Consider the following 17474-nt stretch of genomic DNA (forward strand, 5'->3'; position numbering starts at 1 on the left):
CGCGCGCTCCCCTGGGCTTCTTACGATCACGGGTTGAGGCTCCACCGTGGAGCTTGAGGTTTGTTGGCCGAAAAGATGCCGACATTTTGACCAGGTACTAGAGGCTTGGCGGAACATGCAAACCTTGGAACTTTGGGCACAACCGAAATAACGCAAAAAGACAGCATGCAAGAGAGAAATCTATCCTTTCCGAAGTAGGTTGTTGGTTCTATGCTTTGGCAAACGGTATAACTGGAATGGCCTTAGCCGCGTCTTGATAGAGGCTGTCGTCTGGTTCCCCGTGGTACTATGGTCAGCGATAGAGTCTACCCGAAGAGACTGCATTTAAACATGTCCAATGACAGAGTGCGTCTTTGTCCTAGATTAGGGATTAGCATCTGTTTGAGTTGGTTATCGAGATGGTATACGGGATGTTTGCGATGGCTTCCAAGTTGACACAACCTTGCAAGGGAAGCCTTGCCTTTTTATCAGTTGAAGCTGCGCGGCTTTCAGGTGCATTTTACAAACTAACATGTGCTATCTATTATGATAACACGGCTACTGTTCACACGGAGACTTCGGAGCAAGCAGCATGGTGGGTGTTGAGAAGGCTGTCAGGGGTGGTGAGGTCGCGCCTGGAAGAGCTGCGGGCAGACCCCAAACACTCTCTTTCACTCAACCTCAAAACACCAGACGAAGAAGCGAAAAGAGGCTTGGCGGGATCCGAACACAAACGCACAATCGCGTAGAAATATACCATTTGGGCCGACCCCTCCTCTGCTACACCACGATTGCCTACACCACGACCACGCGCACCACAGATATGGCCCGCAAGTCCAAAGGCTCCGGCCAGTCGGGCGCCCCTCCCAAGTCCAAAAGCTCCGGTCAGTCGGACGCACCCTCCAAGTCCAAAGGCTCTGGCCAGTCGAACGCCCCTTCCACGCCCAAAGGTTCGGGTTCATCGGACGCGCCTGGCCTATCCAAAGGAGCTGGTCTATTGGATGCGCCTGACCTGTCCAACCTTCCAGGTCGGTTTGCTTCAGATCCAACTGCCGGAGAAGCAACAAGGTTGTTGCAGCGAGCTCGTCGAACCATCACCTACCCCGACGAGGAGATCGTTCGTGTCGGCGCTAAGACCAGCGGACATCTTCCTGAGAAGGTCTTCACGACGCTTCCGCAGTTTAGGACTGCAGTCTTCCGATTGCTCGTAGAGCGACTCAAGGTTCATGGTATCCTAACGGACACTCTCAAAGAGGCGGACTTCCACTGGTGCCTGCCCACTTCGTATGTTAACAACGCAAAATCCTCTTGGATCTGAAAGTCAGCTAACATGTACAGTCTCATGGACCAAGACAAGTGGCGTGTACTATTCGAGGACCCTTTCGTCGTTCCGACGTGGTGGCTTGAGTTCATGCTAGTCATCAAGGTCAACAACGCCGATAGCCCGTACCCGCCCCGTACCGGTAACACCTTCTACATCCGCACCTTCACATTCAAAGTCGAAGATGCCAGGGCGGTCTTCCAGGCCATGCTTCATGATAGCTGGGATAGTAACCCGAACATCTTCGCTATCCTTGAGAGGCTCGAGTTGCTCAACGCCTCAGACCAAGTGGAGCTGCGTTACTGCGGCCAGGTATCCGGGCATGACAGACCCTGGGAGAGGCATCTCTCCGACATCTACAAGACGTCACTCAAGACATGGTTTGCACAGTTCGTCAAGACAGTGGGCATGATCGCTGTGGATACCTTGAAGACTTCCCAAGTCCATACGGTTGAGAAGGCACATTCGGCGGCGGGGTTGAGCGATGATGTCGTGGATCTACGAGAACAGATTCTGATCGCCTTGTTCGGAGACAGCGTCCTTAACAGCGAGTTCGGTGGCAAGAACATAATGATTCTTACCAAGGCAGACCAAGACGCCTTCGATTCACTGAAGACCAACTTCCTGGTTAGTAACACTGATGCGCGAACTGCATTTGAGACATACACTAACTTTGTACACTCAAACCTAGGTTCCAGTTGAGAAGTTGCCATTCTGTCCCATCCCGATGCTGGACAAAGTCAAGAAATACGCGGCTAGTGTGATGAAGTACGCGACAACTCACCCAACCACGACAACTGGCTCCGGCAAAACAAAGCATAAGTTTACCAAAGCCATTGGAGACATGCTCGTAACTCAGGGTAGGCCAGCAGTACTTTCCGATCACTCTGCAGTTATGGTCTCCGTCGGCTCTGATCTTGGCGACACCCATAAAGACGAAGAGGAGACGTTCTGGTATGCCGGTGGCCGATCTGCAGATGCCGTTTCAACTGTGTACAACCATTTTGGTCACTGGGAACAGGGGGTTGTGCAAGCCTCGTTCGACAATGCGCTCACGCGACGTTTGGCAAGGAAGTCCTGCCTCCCTTTTACGGATGTGTTTCCGTGGCCCGTCAAGCATGACGAGGATTATCCGGCTGCTAGCAAGTTCTTGCGCATGTATATGGACATCGTCAAGCCTATCGTTGTCTTAACGTATGGCCTTTTGGTATGTAAACTTCCCTCTTGACTTCTGATTCCACTAACACCTGATTAGCCTACCTACGCCGCTCGACAGAACTTCGCCGGTTTCACAAAGAAGGAGTATTACAATGGAACCAGAAAACTCAACTCAGAGAAGGCTTTCACCGATCAAGTTGGCCATCCCGAGCTACGTGCTTTTGGCGGTGGCAGTGACACCGCTGTTGGACAAGAGTGCGTGGTCATACCGAGTTTCCACCCAGGCTTTCTCGGTTACTCAGGTGTCACCAAAGAACAGGTCTCACGGGTGCTTGTATTGACTTCTGCCATCGCATGGAAGGCAGCTGGCTTAGCGATACAGCTAGACCAAGATCATGTCTCCCGGACGAGGAAGCGGACTTGCCAGGAGATCATCAAGATCCTGAAAGCTGATCTTGAAGTCACCACTATATTCGGCAACACCTTTCACCAGGCGAAACAAGACTATCTCTTGGCGTACAAGGCGTTTCGAGAAGGTTCACTGGCTCACGCCACCGGACATGCTATCAAGAAGCCTCCCACTGGTATTCTGGCAGGCAAGTCTGTATCTGGCCGTAGAAGCAAGCGTATCCGCGGAGAAGGACAGTCGACAGACTTCTTTGACGACGGGTTTGAGGTTGTGATCCATGGAGTAGATGACTACTCGGTCGGCGATAACAAGACATCCATACGACACACTCTTTCATGGGAGGAAGAAGAAGGTCGAGCATGGTCGCTCTCGCCCATCATTCTACCGTCTCAAGTCATGGATAGAAGGTCCAAGAAAGGCAAAAAGTTTATCCTGCACTAGTAAGTTCCTTTCTCAACGATACAAGATACGTTATTAACCTTATCTATAGCTCATCTGGGGGCATTGACATCCACGACAACGATGGGATATCCCAGGGTACTCGCAAGGCTACACTAACGGGAAACACAAAGCTAGAGACGCTTCCCATCGCGAGTCTCATAATAACTTTGGGCGAGACGCACGGATCTGATCTATTCTTTCAACACTGGGAAGAAATCACTGGCTCCAAGATTGAGGACGTCCTCTACGGAATTCTGCCTAGGAATTTCCCTACCGTTGGTTCGGTGGCCAAGCCGGGTGAGTATTATCCGGCTTCGTTCTTCGAGAATTCCAGGAGCAAGCGCACTCTGCCTTTCAGCTCCTCGGGCGTGATGAAAAAGGAGGATGTTGACGGCCTCATCTTCGAAGCCAGCAAGCACCTGCCAGTCAACCCAGGAGACTTGCTATGGCTGATTGATCGATTCTTCCAGTCTGTGGTCATTCCCGCTGGTGGCACGATGGACTTCTTCTACCCCTCTATTCACCCCACTGTCAATTCCGTGTACACTCTCATCGCGGCCTTCTGCGCTGAGGGGACTTATCGACATCACCCTCACTTGAGGACCTTCCTCGCTTTCGCCAACATGAGTGAGATGGGCGAAGATGAGCGCGGGGTATCGAACAACGCTCTCAAGACCGCTGCAGGAATATTGACAGGTTCATACACTGAGAAAAACGTTACCAAGAATGTTGAGATCAACGGAGAGAAGAAGAGTCCGGGCAGGAAGGTACTCACGCTGGGACAGGATAGGCCTTCCGACGTCGTTCGCGAAGATGAGCCCGAGCAGCTTGAACAGGATCTTGTCCCAGGTGACGACGTAACTGACGATGAGATGAGCGAGAGCGACGGCGAGGACGCGAGTGGTACAGGTGGAATGTCAAGGGGTACGAAGCGATCAAGGGAAGAGGATGAAGATCCTGGAGTAGGCTCGAGCAGGACCGATAAGCGCAAAGCACGACGAGGTCCCGTTGTGGAGGAGTCCGTTGATGACGACATGCTATTCGACTTGTGATTTCCAAAGGGAGTCAGTCGCGATGGACTGTGTCCGATTATGAGGCCTTAAATATCCTCATGCGAGTACGGCTTTCGTGTCTTGTACTGTTGCGCGGAGTGTAGCTCCGGGCATGTCCTCGTCTGTGCTCAACACCAGACTTGGAAGGCAGAAGTAGGAACTCAACACCTACATCGCCGCCAGTACGCGATACACACGATACAGAAAATATAAAATAAGATGCGTTCTTACCAATTCGTTTCGATGGAGGGCTTACAAAGAGTGAAACTTGCCTGAATCACATATGTACTGTCAGATGGCTAGGTACCAGACTTTCCAGGCAATCTTTGCGATCATGGCGCTGTAAAAAAGGCAACTGCTGTGAAGCTGTTGTTCTTGTTGATGGAGAAACCGGCAAAATGTACGTAAATATAGGCACTACCAGCTCGTTCGTGGCGAATGTCTCTTTCCACCGAAAATTGTGGGGTTCTAACCATCGGAACTGTGGATTCGATGCCAGTGATGGTTGACGTGGCCGAAATTAGCCGCAGGCTTAGGCGGACCAGGGGCGGCAGATTGTTGCTCGAACACCAAGTCTTCGCATGGGTACTGTCGCTATTACTGAACCGCAGAGGTTCGCGATCGTCGACTATAGCTGGTACGGTGTATCGAAGGTGAATTTCGCGAATTTGGAGGGTAGGGGGGCAATTAAGGCGACGTCTGCTTGATACGTCTCACCCATTCTTTGCGATTTTTTGTTCGCACGAAGCACTTGAGCGCAGCCATGCTCTATCTAAAACAACGATGAGAGATGGAGTTGGATTGTAATGATCTTGTATGAGGAACAGCGCGCTGATGCGATACATACTCAAAACCGAAAGTTGATGACGCAGACCATCTCCAGCATTACGCCTTCGCACGGCTCGTGTCTTCTCAAGTATGCGCCACACGTTCGGGAAGTATATCTTAAATCGCACATACAGGTGTTGTATGCAGCAAGAAAGCCAAACACTGTCGCGATCATTTCTTCATATTTTCTGACCGGCTCACGATCGCTGCGGGCTTGATTACGGCTACGATGCTTGTAGTGTTACGTGCGTTGTCAACACGCATTCAAAGCTATTCTTTACCTACGCCTACCTAGGCATACTGCATACTGGCTAGGTGTGTGATTTACCAAGCCAAACCTGCTATCACAGCGCTGTGATCGAGGCAAGATTTGTACGCGTATTATGGCGAATGGCCTGACTTTCTGAGTCGTCCCGCTTCAACAATCCCATATTGTGAGGATCCTGGTCGACGCGCAGGGCGACGCAATAGGTTAGCCCAAACGCGAACATCTGAAGCATGAAAGCCCGATCATCGATGAGCAAGTCCGATGTTCGTCACGACTCCGATCATGAGAAGGCATCTTGGACCTGCGCCGATGTCAGATGCGCCTGTGCATGCGACAGACGAGTATCCTCAATAAAATCGCTTCCACAGAACATCTCCTTTGTCGCAAATCATCTCAGTCATGCCAATGCGGTGCGACTGCGATGCGTCGCCGTTGATGGCATCGCGATGGCAAGGTAAAAGTCGGTAGAGCCAGCGTTGCCAAGCATACCTAGGTAGCAACGATCGCGCTTCGTCGTACGTTCTGAACCTTCAAGCGCATTCCTGCCCAATCACCCACAACAAGAGTCGGAAGCACCACCTGCTCAGGAAACATCTCCAGTCACATGTAACATCGCACATCGAAGCAACCACCTTAGTCGGATCCCGGCAGTCTGCAAAAAGAGCCGCCGGTTCGGTTAAGATGCCACTGACGACATCCACACATGCACAACGCGGGTGAGGCGATCTCCACAACTCTCCGGGCCTGAGCGCGTCTTTCTCCACCTCCAGCCTAACCCCAGAGTCGTTTTTCCACAAATCACACGAGCTCCGACACTGACTCGATCTCGTTTCTCTCCGATGGTCAAGACGGCAGGCTTCTCGGCATGCGGCCGCTATACCTGGGTCGGTAAATCCATTTTAACCATTTTACCTGGCTGTCCAGGGCTATGACCAACGAGTATGGAGTCTCCATGCGGAGCAAGGACTCGAGTGGAGACGGCTGCTTCAAGCGATATGATTATCACGTCGAGCACAGCGGCGTGTAGTGCCGACTTTCTCGACCTTTATATTCGTCCCTCCCCACGCTTGTGGATCGACAGGTCGAACGACTGCCATCTCTGCATCAACCCAAGGCTCTGGACAGGTCCCGGTCAAGATGTTCGAAAGGTTTCCTAAGATTTACAATGTCTACTTCTTGGCAATTGTTGCCACGATGGGTGGCATGCTCTTTGGTTTTGATATCTCTTCGATGAGCGCCATCATTCCGAGTGACCAATATCTGTAAGTCGCAGTGACGTCAAACACCTTACCTATTGATCCCTAACAACGAACAGCACCTACTTCGACAACCCAACCGGCGTTGTTCAGGGAGCTATTGGCGCGGCCCTTGCTGCGGGCTCAGTGGTTGGCAGTGCTATTGCTGGTCCTATCTCCGACAAGTTTGGTCGTCGCGATGCCCTTATGTTCGCCTGTCTTTGGTGGCTAGTCGGAACTGCGCTGCAGGTTGCTACAACTGGTCGCGGCATGCTTATCGCCGGTCGTGTATTGAACGGAGTCACTGTCGGTATCACTTCGTCTCAGGTCCCTGTCTACCTGGCCGAAATCTCCAAGCACTCGCAGCGTGGTGCCATCATTATCATTCAACAGCTCGCTATTGAGTGGGGTATTCTTATCATGTAAGTACACTGAACACACGAAGTAAGCCAAAGCTAAAATGTCGCAGGTACTTCATCGGTTACGGATGCACTTTTATTCCTGGCGAATCAGCTTCATTCCGCACTGCTTGGGGAATTCAATTCGTCCCCTGTGTAATGTTCATGATCGGTCTCCCGTTTCTACCAGAGTCTCCACGATGGCTCGCAAAGGTCGACCGTGCTGAAGAGGCAATCCACATCCTGGCCTCCATCCAAGCCGACGGCAACATCGAGGACCACTATGTTATTGCCGAATACGAGGAGATCATAACTGCTCTCACTGCGGAACGTCTCGCTCCTCAAGGATGGCGGAAGTTTGTCTACAACGGCATGGGGAAGCGGACTCTTGCTGGTTTCTCCGTCCAGGCCTGGCAGCAACTTTCAGGTGCCAACGTATGTTATATTCACCTCGCGTAGTTTCGTTTTACTAATGACTCTCAGGTCATGACTTACTACGTCGTATACATCTTCGCCATGGCTGGCCTTGAAGGCAACACCAAGCTTGTTTCCTCTGGTGTGCAGTACGCTTTGTTCATCGTCTTCTCGTCCATCATGTTCTTCTTCGTCGACAAGATCGGCCGGCGAACACTTCTGGTTTGGGGAGCCGTTGCGATGGGTATATGCCATCTGGTCGTAGCTGGAATGCTCGGCGGGTTCTACACATATGTCCCTGGTGGTGTTGGTGGCGACGCGAACGTCATCATGAGTGTCACCGGGTCGCCGGCGTACACCGTCATCGCGTTTTCGTACCTTTTGATCATCGTAAGTACCTCTAACCATTCCACATGAACCATACACTGATCCCACATCTTTCAGTTCTACGCACTTACCCTCGCGCCCATCTGTTGGGTCTACGCCGCTGAGGTCTGGTCATTAGAAACACGCGCTTCCGGAATGGGTATCGCAGCTATTGGCAACTGGCTTTTCAATTTTGCTATTGGACTGTTCATTCCACCCGCGTTTGTCAACATTAGATGGGGACTTTTCCTCGTTTTCGGAATCCTCTGCTTCATGGCTGCCGTCCAGTTCTTCTTCACCTACCCTGAGGTAAGAAAATCTGGAATTTATGTCATGACTTCAGCTAACTCTTCGAACAGACTTGCGGCAAGACTCTTGAGGAGGTTGAATTCTTGTTCAGTAAAGAGGGCCCACACGCTTGGAAGACCAAGAAGGGTAGCGACAATCTTGCGCGCGACCTCGAGAACGTTGCTGCTGCGCAAGCCAAGGGAGAAGCGCTTGCTACTATCAACAATGTCGCAAAGAAGGAGAAGGGCGAGACTGAGACCACTGAGGCGGTCTGAGTGGTCTGGAGTATGTGGCTATCAGCGCGTCAATCACCGAATAGTGTGATGCTCGGTTTGCCTGGAACGAATCGAATTGTTACTTTGGACTTTAACTGCACTTTGTTCTTGTTGAGTTTACTGAGACACATGAATGAAATAATACAGCGTTCTATTATAGATCATTGCTATTTACGTCATGCTACTAATTCCAATCCTCCCGCCAGACCCCCACCTTCTTCAAAAAGTCTACCTGCTTCCCCTTCGCAAACTCCATCGCCCAGTAATTCCCATCCCACCTCTCCCACGCGCCCTTCCAGCTCGTATCCAACCACCCCGTCTTCTCAACCGGATACAAAGACCCCATGCCGGATTTCCGTACTTGGTCCATGATATCGGTCGCAATAGTTCCACCCCTGGCTATCAATCCGCGTAGTTTGACACTAGCCTTGAAGATCTCTACCTCCCGCGCTTCCTCAAGTTCCTGTCTGTAGGTATCTAGTCTGGCTTCGCGGGCTTGGATTGCGGCGGGGAGGTGGCAGCGGGGGATGAGCGGAGGCCTCTTGACGCGTTCGAGCGGATGAGTCCAATCCGATATCGAAGAAGGGGAAGTAGACGATGAGGTATCGCTATCAGGTGTGCGGCTACCAGAGGTACTAGATGAACGGATAGGAAACGGTGCTTCGCGCATAAACGCTTGTTCAGTCTTCCCGATGTGAATATCCCGGGCTTTGACGCTCTTCCTCAGTCTAATCACCGCGTCTTCCAAGCGCGTGTTGACGCCTTGTTCGCGCTTGTAGTCTCGTTTTAGGGCCTCCCTTACTTGGTCTGCTACTGAGAGCTTTTGTTGGAGGCCCTGGACTTCCCAGTGGGCGTGATCTTTGACTTTTTGGTAGTAGTCTCGAATGTATCGGAAGTTCTCCAGCTGTTGCTCGGACATGTTGGCTTCGAATGCCTGACTGCATTGTTCGAATTGGGCCTTGTGTTCTTCTAGTTCTTCCTTCCAGGTCTTGGCCTCCAGTTCCAACTGGTCGTTCTTGGGGCGAAGCACTGCGAGTTCTTCTTGCGCCTCGGTGAGGTCTGACTGTAGTTTCTCATTTTCAGGCTGGAGCTGTGACAGTTGTTTCTTCGCTTTGGCGAGCTCCATCTCTGCATCATGGCGCTTCTTTTTTTCCCGTTCGTAGTACTGCTCCCATTCATTCTTACCAGTTTGCATGGGATGCGGACTTGGTAGACCGGGGCTCAACAGCCCCTTCCTCTCGATTTCGATGGTCTTTCCCAAACTATTAATCTCATATTCTTTCTCCGCTACCTCACGCTCCAAGTCTACGATCTGCTCCCGCGACTCTTTAAAGTTGCCATTGAAGTTCTTGATCAGTTTGAGAAACTCACCTCGCAGTTTTCCAGTCTCATCATCTTGCGAAAGACTCAGAAAAACAGCGTCGAGCTCTTTGGCCTCGCATTTCGAGATCATTGGCAAATTCTCGGCCACTTGGTTGACAACTTCACAAAGCGTACGGATAGACTCCTGGTTATTCTTTAGCTTCTCGTCCACTTCCCTCAGTGAGTCATCGAAATTCTTGCAGGCTGCAGTCGCATCTTCTGCCTCTGTTTTCTTCGCCTCGAGTTCCAACCGCGTCCGCTCGACCGATGCTCGGAGCTTTTTGTTTTCGGCTTCGACTTCTTCAAGAGGAGGTAACCCAGGCTCGCGTGCATTGCGCGCTGCAATCTTGGCTTCGCTTTCACGAAGTTGGATAGATAGCTTCTCGTACTCTTGCTTTAGGTTCGTCGCTTCTTCTTTGACGGTTTGCAACTCTTGCAGTACGGTTTCACGCTGTCTCATCGCCTCGTCGCGCTCTTCCTCTACTTTTTGACGTTTGATCTGAAGCTCTTGTATCTCTGCAACGATCTCGGGCGGAACGATAGGATTTTCCTCATTACCATGCGGCGATACGCTTTTAATCTGGTCTTGAGGTGCCGCGGCCTGGATTTCCACATTCTCGACATGATCTTCTTGTGACACTGCAGCCGTATCGTCTTGCGTCAAAGGTGATTCGCGCTCTTGTGATGCCTGAACATCAGGACTGGGATCTTCATCGTGATGCTCTTGTGGCTCTTCCTGGACCAAGAGATCCTCCAAGTCATACGGTTGGCCCTGCTCCTGTATGGTCAGCTCTTCTTGAGGCTCTGATACTTGCTCATGTGCTTGCTTTTCGAGCATTTCCTCTTGTAGCTTATCTTCCTCTAGATCCTCCTTCTCTAGCGGCTTTCCTTCCAGTCCCTTCTCTCCCAGGATAGACGCTGCTTCTTCTTCTTCTTCCTCTGCGCTTTTCTCGTCTTCCACATCGCTATCAGATTGACTAGAGTCGTCATCATCGACGCGTGCCTCGTCCTCATCATGCACTTCATCGTCTGCCTCGTCGTCATCTGCGTCCTCCTCATCAATGTCAACATCATCATCAACATCATCTACCTCATCACCATCTCCATCCCGCGTGGGCGCACCAGTCCCCCACCGCTGACGACTCTGCGGTCTACTACCAAACCCAGGCGACGAATGCTGCCGCATCGCACTACCTGGCCGGCTAGTCGGCACCCTCATCGACGTCGACCTCTTCCCATACTGAGCAAGTTCAATCTTCTCGTTCTTCTTCGCCTCGGATGCTCTGGTCGGGGCGGCGAAAGATGAAGCATTCGTTCGTGTTAAAGGCCTGACTGTCCCTTGCTGCTCTCCTTCTGGAGACTTCGGAGATGCAGCTTCGTGGTCCGGGGACGGCATTGGTTTGGTCTCGTTCATGATGCGGGTTTCTGTCTGTCAGTCGCGTTTAATTCAGTACTGTTACGCTGAGCCGGGTTTACAGACACGTTTGCGCGATTCATATGATGTCGCGATATAAATCATTGGTACAAACAAAACTTGCCGTTAGCTACATGAATGACTATTCTGCATGCTTGTCTCATTGATTGACCACTCCATTGTCTCGTCTGATGTTTTGCACATCACAGCGCTCCTCATACCGCATCAAGGAGCTAATGTCTAAATGACGCCGTGAACGAGGTGAACCATCTCAGCGACATAGTGAAATTGACGAGACACTGTTTCGACTTTCCAAGGAGGCAAAATGAATACTCTCTTTGTCAACGTTGCTACTGTGAGAATTGCAAGCAATTGGTATCAGCAGAAACGCAAGGTACTGGCTGTCGACCTCACAGCTGTGATTGAAGGAACAACCACTGAACGAAGTGTGCGCCGCATGACTGGCATATTGTACTGCGAGGATACCCTGACCTTCCTCTGCACTAGAACCAGCCATCTCATATCGCGCGCATTCGCGCAGTGTGATGCAAAGTTAGATAGCTCAACGAACGTACGTTGGGCAGGAAGATGCGAGCTAATGCGAACATGCACTTTCGCCACCCCTACAGGATTCAGCATTTCCCACATCCAGGCTGGCAGCCGTTGTGGATGGGCGTCGACCAACGACTGGGGTAAGCGACAGGAGCGCAGCGTTAGTGACATCACGTGCTAGCGTGTACCGACTCTATGGGGTGGCGTACCACGGTGCTAGCTGATTGAGGAAAGACCCATGTCATCTTTAAGCCGCATCGGTTCAGCAAGGAGATAAGGTGGGTGGAGTGGTGAGCGACGCTGACGTTTTAGCCGAATGGAATGGAGAAGGATTCAGGCCTTGACGTGAAATGAGGGGTAAAGCAAGAGGCGAATGTCCAGGCTGACGGTGGCGCTCAGTCTACAACGACCTTAGTCCACCGTTGGAAAGCGATGATCGAGCGGAAGCCCCGATCTTGCACGTGTTGTTGTGTGACAAGTGCTGCCCTGATGCTGGTGCGCTACTCGTCACATACCTTACACCTACTTTAGCCGGCAAAACTACGCGAGATAAGCGCCTTCGCGCCAGAAGCGACAGAGGCGTCCCGTTGCTGAGCGGCATGCTGGGATATTGCCTCGACGCCATAGATACATCGTAAGCTTTTGCCGGGAGCTTCGTCGACTGTGCCACTGTGCCAAGTCTTCTGATCGTTCTGGAACGGGTAAGTTTTCATCAAGGTACATTGAAGAATGTCAGGCAAATCGTGCGATACTTGCATGAGAGCCGTACCAAGCATCAATCGGTATATGGGTACCTCGCGGCATAGTTGCTGGATCGAATTGCGACCGTTGGCCTACTGCAAGAGCGCATACTAGCGTACCAGCGCCAGCTTCCTGGTGCCGGAGGCGTGTATACCTGAGGTGACTAGGCAACTCCAGCATGCAAGATGTCATGCAACTGCATCTTCAGCGCGAGTGTGCCGGTGGCGCGGCACTTGTCGTGTTGTGAGCAGAAAAGGGCCGAAGCTTGAGCGTAGCTTGCTTCGAGCGCAATGATATTGGTGGTTTCGATCACACTATTGACGGAATTCCCGTGCCAGAAGCTCGTCCCATGGTAACAATGCTGGGAAGTGGGGTAGACCGCTCAACCGCCAAACCCTTCCAGCAAGATGGGGGCTGACCTTGACTCTTAGCGTCCGCGGAATGGTAGTACAGCATCTCTTGGGTAGTTATTGCAAAGTACCGAGCGTTTTAGGTGTAGATAGTCGTTGTAAAAAGTGGAAAGAGGCGCGGGGAGGTCTGTGACCGAGAACATCCGGGTCGATGACGGGTAGAACCAGCGGATCCTATCTCTCTAGCCCGCCGACGGGATCACCGTATGGCAAATTGCGGAAATGGTTTCTTGCAATTGCCATAGCTGGCGAAGGTAACGGAGATATAGCCTATCTAGGTAATACAGAAGTTGGGTCAGTGGAGGCAGACATTGACAGCTATAGCGTCGATCACACACACATGCGCAGATGATGCTCTCGACACCTGTGACTACGAGTAGCTCGAGTCGACGATGCTATACCCACCATGGTTACCTATCATGTGTCCTGGTGTAGTCCTCCACGATACTGCCAGAGCACTTTGGCATGGTGATAGTCCGTTTGCGTTCATTCTTGGGTACACCGGTCGGAGAAGCATGCTCAAACAGTACAAACTCATTCAAGCCTCCTGGTTCAAAGCAATACTCCAGACAGTGGTCTCCACTTTTGTTTCGCGCTTGCTCGAACCAATCACTATCGTCTTTGAGGCTCAGCCAAACCTGGTCGCACAAGGCTGTAACTGTTTGGTCGTGGTGCCGAAACGGCGATAGTACGCATTCCAAAGGCAGGTCCCCATGTCAACACGATCGACCGGAAGCAACCGAACTTCTGCTGTATGCATGCAATATGCAGGACCTCGCCCAGATGTCCGCGGCCTGTCACCGAAGGACGCTGAGTGCCTGTTGACTGTGACGGGCTTACCCCAAATGTCGTCGCTGCAGCATGTTGGGTTCAATAGCCGAGAGGCAAGATGGACGGAATTATTCTGAGCTTGAGCGGTCAACACAGACCTGAACCTCGCCGCGGGGGCGCATCTTAACCAGCCTGTCGGGATTGCCGTACCGACCCTACCCTTTGTCCGGCGACCGCAAAATCATGATAATGTGTTTGAGATCGATGTTTGAGATGTGCTTAGTTTGTCGCCGCCTGTAGATTGACTGCGTAGTTGCATTTTGATGTGCGGTGTGGATGTTAGAAATCGTTGTGTCGTGGTCAGCCCTGCCAAGTATGACCAGCTGTCAGGGTTCTGACATAGAGGACTGCAGCCATCCGTGAACAGCACGTCAGGCTTGACTACGTAGCGAAAGAACCCAAGTTTTGGTCGACCAACCACGTTCGGCCTTGGGAAGATTTACGGTCATGTACCATCTATGTCATTGGTTGCTGGGAAAGGGGACCGCGAGCCCCCGGTGATGCAATTGGTGCAGGAATGCAGCCCATGTTCTGGCGGAACATAACTTCAGGGGTCGTTCTGGAGGCTAAAGATACCAGTGAGCGTGTGGCTTGCTATAGCGAGCGCCCAGTGCACATGACTGCTGCAAGCCATAGTACACCCCTGCTAAGATTGGTAGACAGCTTCTTGGGGTAGGCGATTTGAAAGGAAGGGCGCCTAGATTGAGAGTAGCTTCCGTCTATAGCTGTCGATGTGGAGGGGCTGAGGGCCGCTTTCCACCCCACAACAGGACGGACATGATATTTTCGACTTCGAAACGTGAACGGACCAGAAGGCTAGGTCTTGCGCCATTTCACAGGTAGTTCATCGCTTGAGAGGTTCGCAGGCCAAAAGCAGCGCGACGTCTGAGTGTGTCAAGCGCGCCCAGCCAACACCAATCCGGTAGTGCCTTTGTCCATGTTCAGACGACTAAGTACACTATACACATACGTGAGCAGTCGACCTCGAGGTTGTGTAGTCGCTACAAATACCTTCTGGCGACTGATCCCGGACAAAGAATCCTTCTCCGTTGATTTGCCCTTCACACTTTGCTCGAGCTCTGCCCTCGCCACAAAGAGACACGGGCCGGAACAACACAACTCAAACAGTACGGCGGTGTCTGACTTGCAAGTTGGTATCGCATAGTCGTCCACGCTGATTGTCTCTGCACCAAAGCCTTGGTGCCGGTGAGAAGCGGGTAACTGCAACAGGTTCGTTCCCTGAACACTTTGCGAACTGCTATGCATCATTGCGGTGAAGCAAACCGAGCAAAGAGCGACACATTCGCTAGACGTACTGACACATATCCAGTACAATATCTGGAACAGAACAGTCTGATCCAGCATCTTCTCGAGAGACTACCGAACGCATCTCGGTATCCAGCAGCAACAAAAATCCTTCGGTCTCCATGTTGCGCGGCCTTTGACCAACACAAGAGTCATTCCATCCATTGCAGTTGCGCTTGCTCGGTTCAACTATCGATCTCCGTTGCTTAAGCGTTGCGTTGAGTCCGGAAACAAGGCCAATCGGCAGTCCGCAATCTCCACTGTCGCAGCAACTAACTGGTGCGTCAACATTCGCCATGATGAGGGGTGACACGCTCGTCCAACAACATCCTCCGACCCCACCGAATGCTGGGTCAGATTATCAGTCCGGACTGCACCCAGTTGCGCAATATGGCGTCGATCGCGGCTATTCGTTCAGTGAGACAGGGTACGGCTCGCCAGGCTCGGTGGCGCACGAAGGGATCCCTTCACATGCGTCACATGCCGACAACCATCCTCGTGGGCTCGGACTAGGTATACAATATGTAAGAGTCCCTGCGTCTTCACACATGTAACCATGCTGATCGAGGTACAGGAGGGATATGGTCCACCGGCGGAGTATTACCAGAACGGGCCGTATAACGGCATGCAGGTAAGTAATGTCGCCGATTGTTTCTGACCCGATTGCTAATGGATGATAGAACGAGCAAGCCTTGTTCTCGCCACCGACACCAAGATCCGCAAACGATGAGGATTCCGGACGTAGGACAACTCGTAGCGGACGAGCAACGACATCGTCCAGTTCTCCACGTCTGAACGAGACCAGCCCTAGACGGAAAGCGACACCAAGAGTGAAGAAGCCGAAAGCACCGAAGAACGAGAAGCACAAAACGCCCAAGCTTACTGCGCCGCTGAGCATACTGACGAAGGAGCTACATCATATCCCGGTCAAAAATATGGAGGAATGGGTGAACAGGCCAGCCGGTGTCAGGAGACGCGAAGTTGAGAAGAGGAATGGATACATCACTCGTCCCATGAACTCGTTCATGCTGTACCGGTCGGCGTTTGCGGAAAGGGCCAAGTCGTGGTGTCTTCAGAACAATCATCAAGTCGTATCGTCCGTAGCGGGGGAGAGCTGGCCGCTGGAGCCGCCGGAGATTCGCGAGCTATACAACGAGTATGCAAAGATCGAGAGGATCAACCACCAAAACGCACACCCGACGTACAAGTTCTCGCCTAGCAAGACAGCAGCGCCGGCTCGTAAGCGAAGAAGCGAGTGGTCTGACGAAGAAGAACCCAGCGACCTTGACGATGCCGAATGGGCTCCCGGTGGTGGCAGGTCTCGTCCCCGACAGGCCAGGAGAATCGATCGATCATTCAGCTACCCGTCAAATGGTGTTGCTGTAGAGTACTTCGATCAGTCGTTCGGACCGAATGGCAATGGTATCAACCGATCGTCCTGGGAGATGACAAACGAAGGGCGACCGATGCCGATGCCGATAAGCCACAACGAGCTCTACAACCAGTACTACCAGACTGCCGCCTACCCGAATATGCAGATCAGTCCGACCTACGCAGACGACATGCATATGAGGAGGGTAGACACGCCATCCTCTTCCATGCAATTCCACTCGAATCCATCGATGTTGGGATTGCCTGGAGGTAATGCGAACGATCTTCTGCAACAGCTACACCCGAATATGAGTTCATCATTCGACGAGGGGCAGCTGGATCCATTGCTGTTGGCTTACGACGGAGGAAGTCATTCAGACATCGATCCTTCAGCGCTGCAGAACGCCGTGTACCGGAATCCTCATCCGGACATGCAAGAAGATAGGCTTGAGCAACACAACCTTGATGGTCTGTTGGATCTTCCGCATGATGAGTACCAAGCTTGGCAGTCAGACCCGACCATGGTGTCGCTCGAACAAGAGTCGGAGTTTGATAAGTGGATGGGTGAGCAGTGATCTATATCACGTTAGCTAGTGCATTCTGGGTGGTTATGTTGCTCTTACGCTTACGTGCGACGTCGTTCATGGCTGTTACCGTTTTTTTCAGCATCGTTGGGTGGCTTCTGATGAGCGCTTCCATAGTGGGCAGCATTCAAGGCGTTGATCGGACCAAAAGCTCGGGGGCTCAAAGCATTTAGACATCGTGTTATCGCATGCGTAGATCGAGATGTACATATTAGGTCAATCTTCCTTTGCTCTTCTCTCAACGCGATGCTGACGTGATGTCGTGTTCATCGTGCGTTTTACCGATCCATCTTTCCGTGTGTGTGATAGCATGTATAATGCCAGCCGAGAGTCTGGCGATGCTGGCGAATGAGGTTGCGTGGATTGCTGGCGTTGTGAAAGGGATTGCCAGAAGAGGTTTGAAGTTGGACTCGACAAGCCAAGACCCGTCCCCGCCCCACCTGCCCCCGCGTCAGGAACGCGCCTGCCTTCG

The 17474-nt window shown here is 52.0% G+C and overlaps 3 protein-coding genes across 3 annotated transcripts; all 3 read left to right on the forward strand.

Annotated features, from left to right (window-relative positions):
• Window positions 1–802: 802 nt before the first annotated feature.
• On the forward strand, window positions 803–4360 carry J4E90_006193 (uncharacterized protein; the record flags this gene model as incomplete). The annotated part of the gene is made up of 5 exons (XM_051435742.1): window positions 803–1248; window positions 1318–1927; window positions 1992–2507; window positions 2556–3292; window positions 3358–4360. The coding sequence occupies 5 exons, from the start codon at window positions 803–805 to the stop codon at window positions 4358–4360; spliced, it is 3312 nt and encodes a 1103-aa protein (XP_051290600.1).
• A 2290-nt stretch (window positions 4361–6650) lies between these two features.
• J4E90_006194 (uncharacterized protein) lies at window positions 6651–8432 on the forward strand (the record flags this gene model as incomplete). The annotated part of the gene is made up of 6 exons (XM_051435743.1): window positions 6651–6718; window positions 6772–7113; window positions 7161–7524; window positions 7573–7893; window positions 7948–8178; window positions 8229–8432. 6 exons carry the CDS (start codon window positions 6651–6653, stop codon window positions 8430–8432), a joined length of 1530 nt encoding a protein of 509 aa, XP_051290601.1.
• A 7128-nt stretch (window positions 8433–15560) lies between these two features.
• On the forward strand, window positions 15561–16993 carry J4E90_006195 (uncharacterized protein; the record flags this gene model as incomplete). The annotated part of the gene is made up of 3 exons (XM_051435744.1): window positions 15561–15571; window positions 15622–15678; window positions 15728–16993. Coding segments are annotated over 3 exons (1334 nt in total), but the record flags the coding sequence as incomplete, so codon positions are not given.
• Between the last annotated feature and the right edge of the window lie 481 nt (window positions 16994–17474).

Source organism: Alternaria incomplexa (assembly GCF_024043165.1).
Source record: "Alternaria incomplexa strain BMP 0042 chromosome Unknown scaffold_8, whole genome shotgun sequence".
NCBI classification, from domain to species: domain Eukaryota; kingdom Fungi; phylum Ascomycota; class Dothideomycetes; order Pleosporales; family Pleosporaceae; genus Alternaria; species Alternaria incomplexa.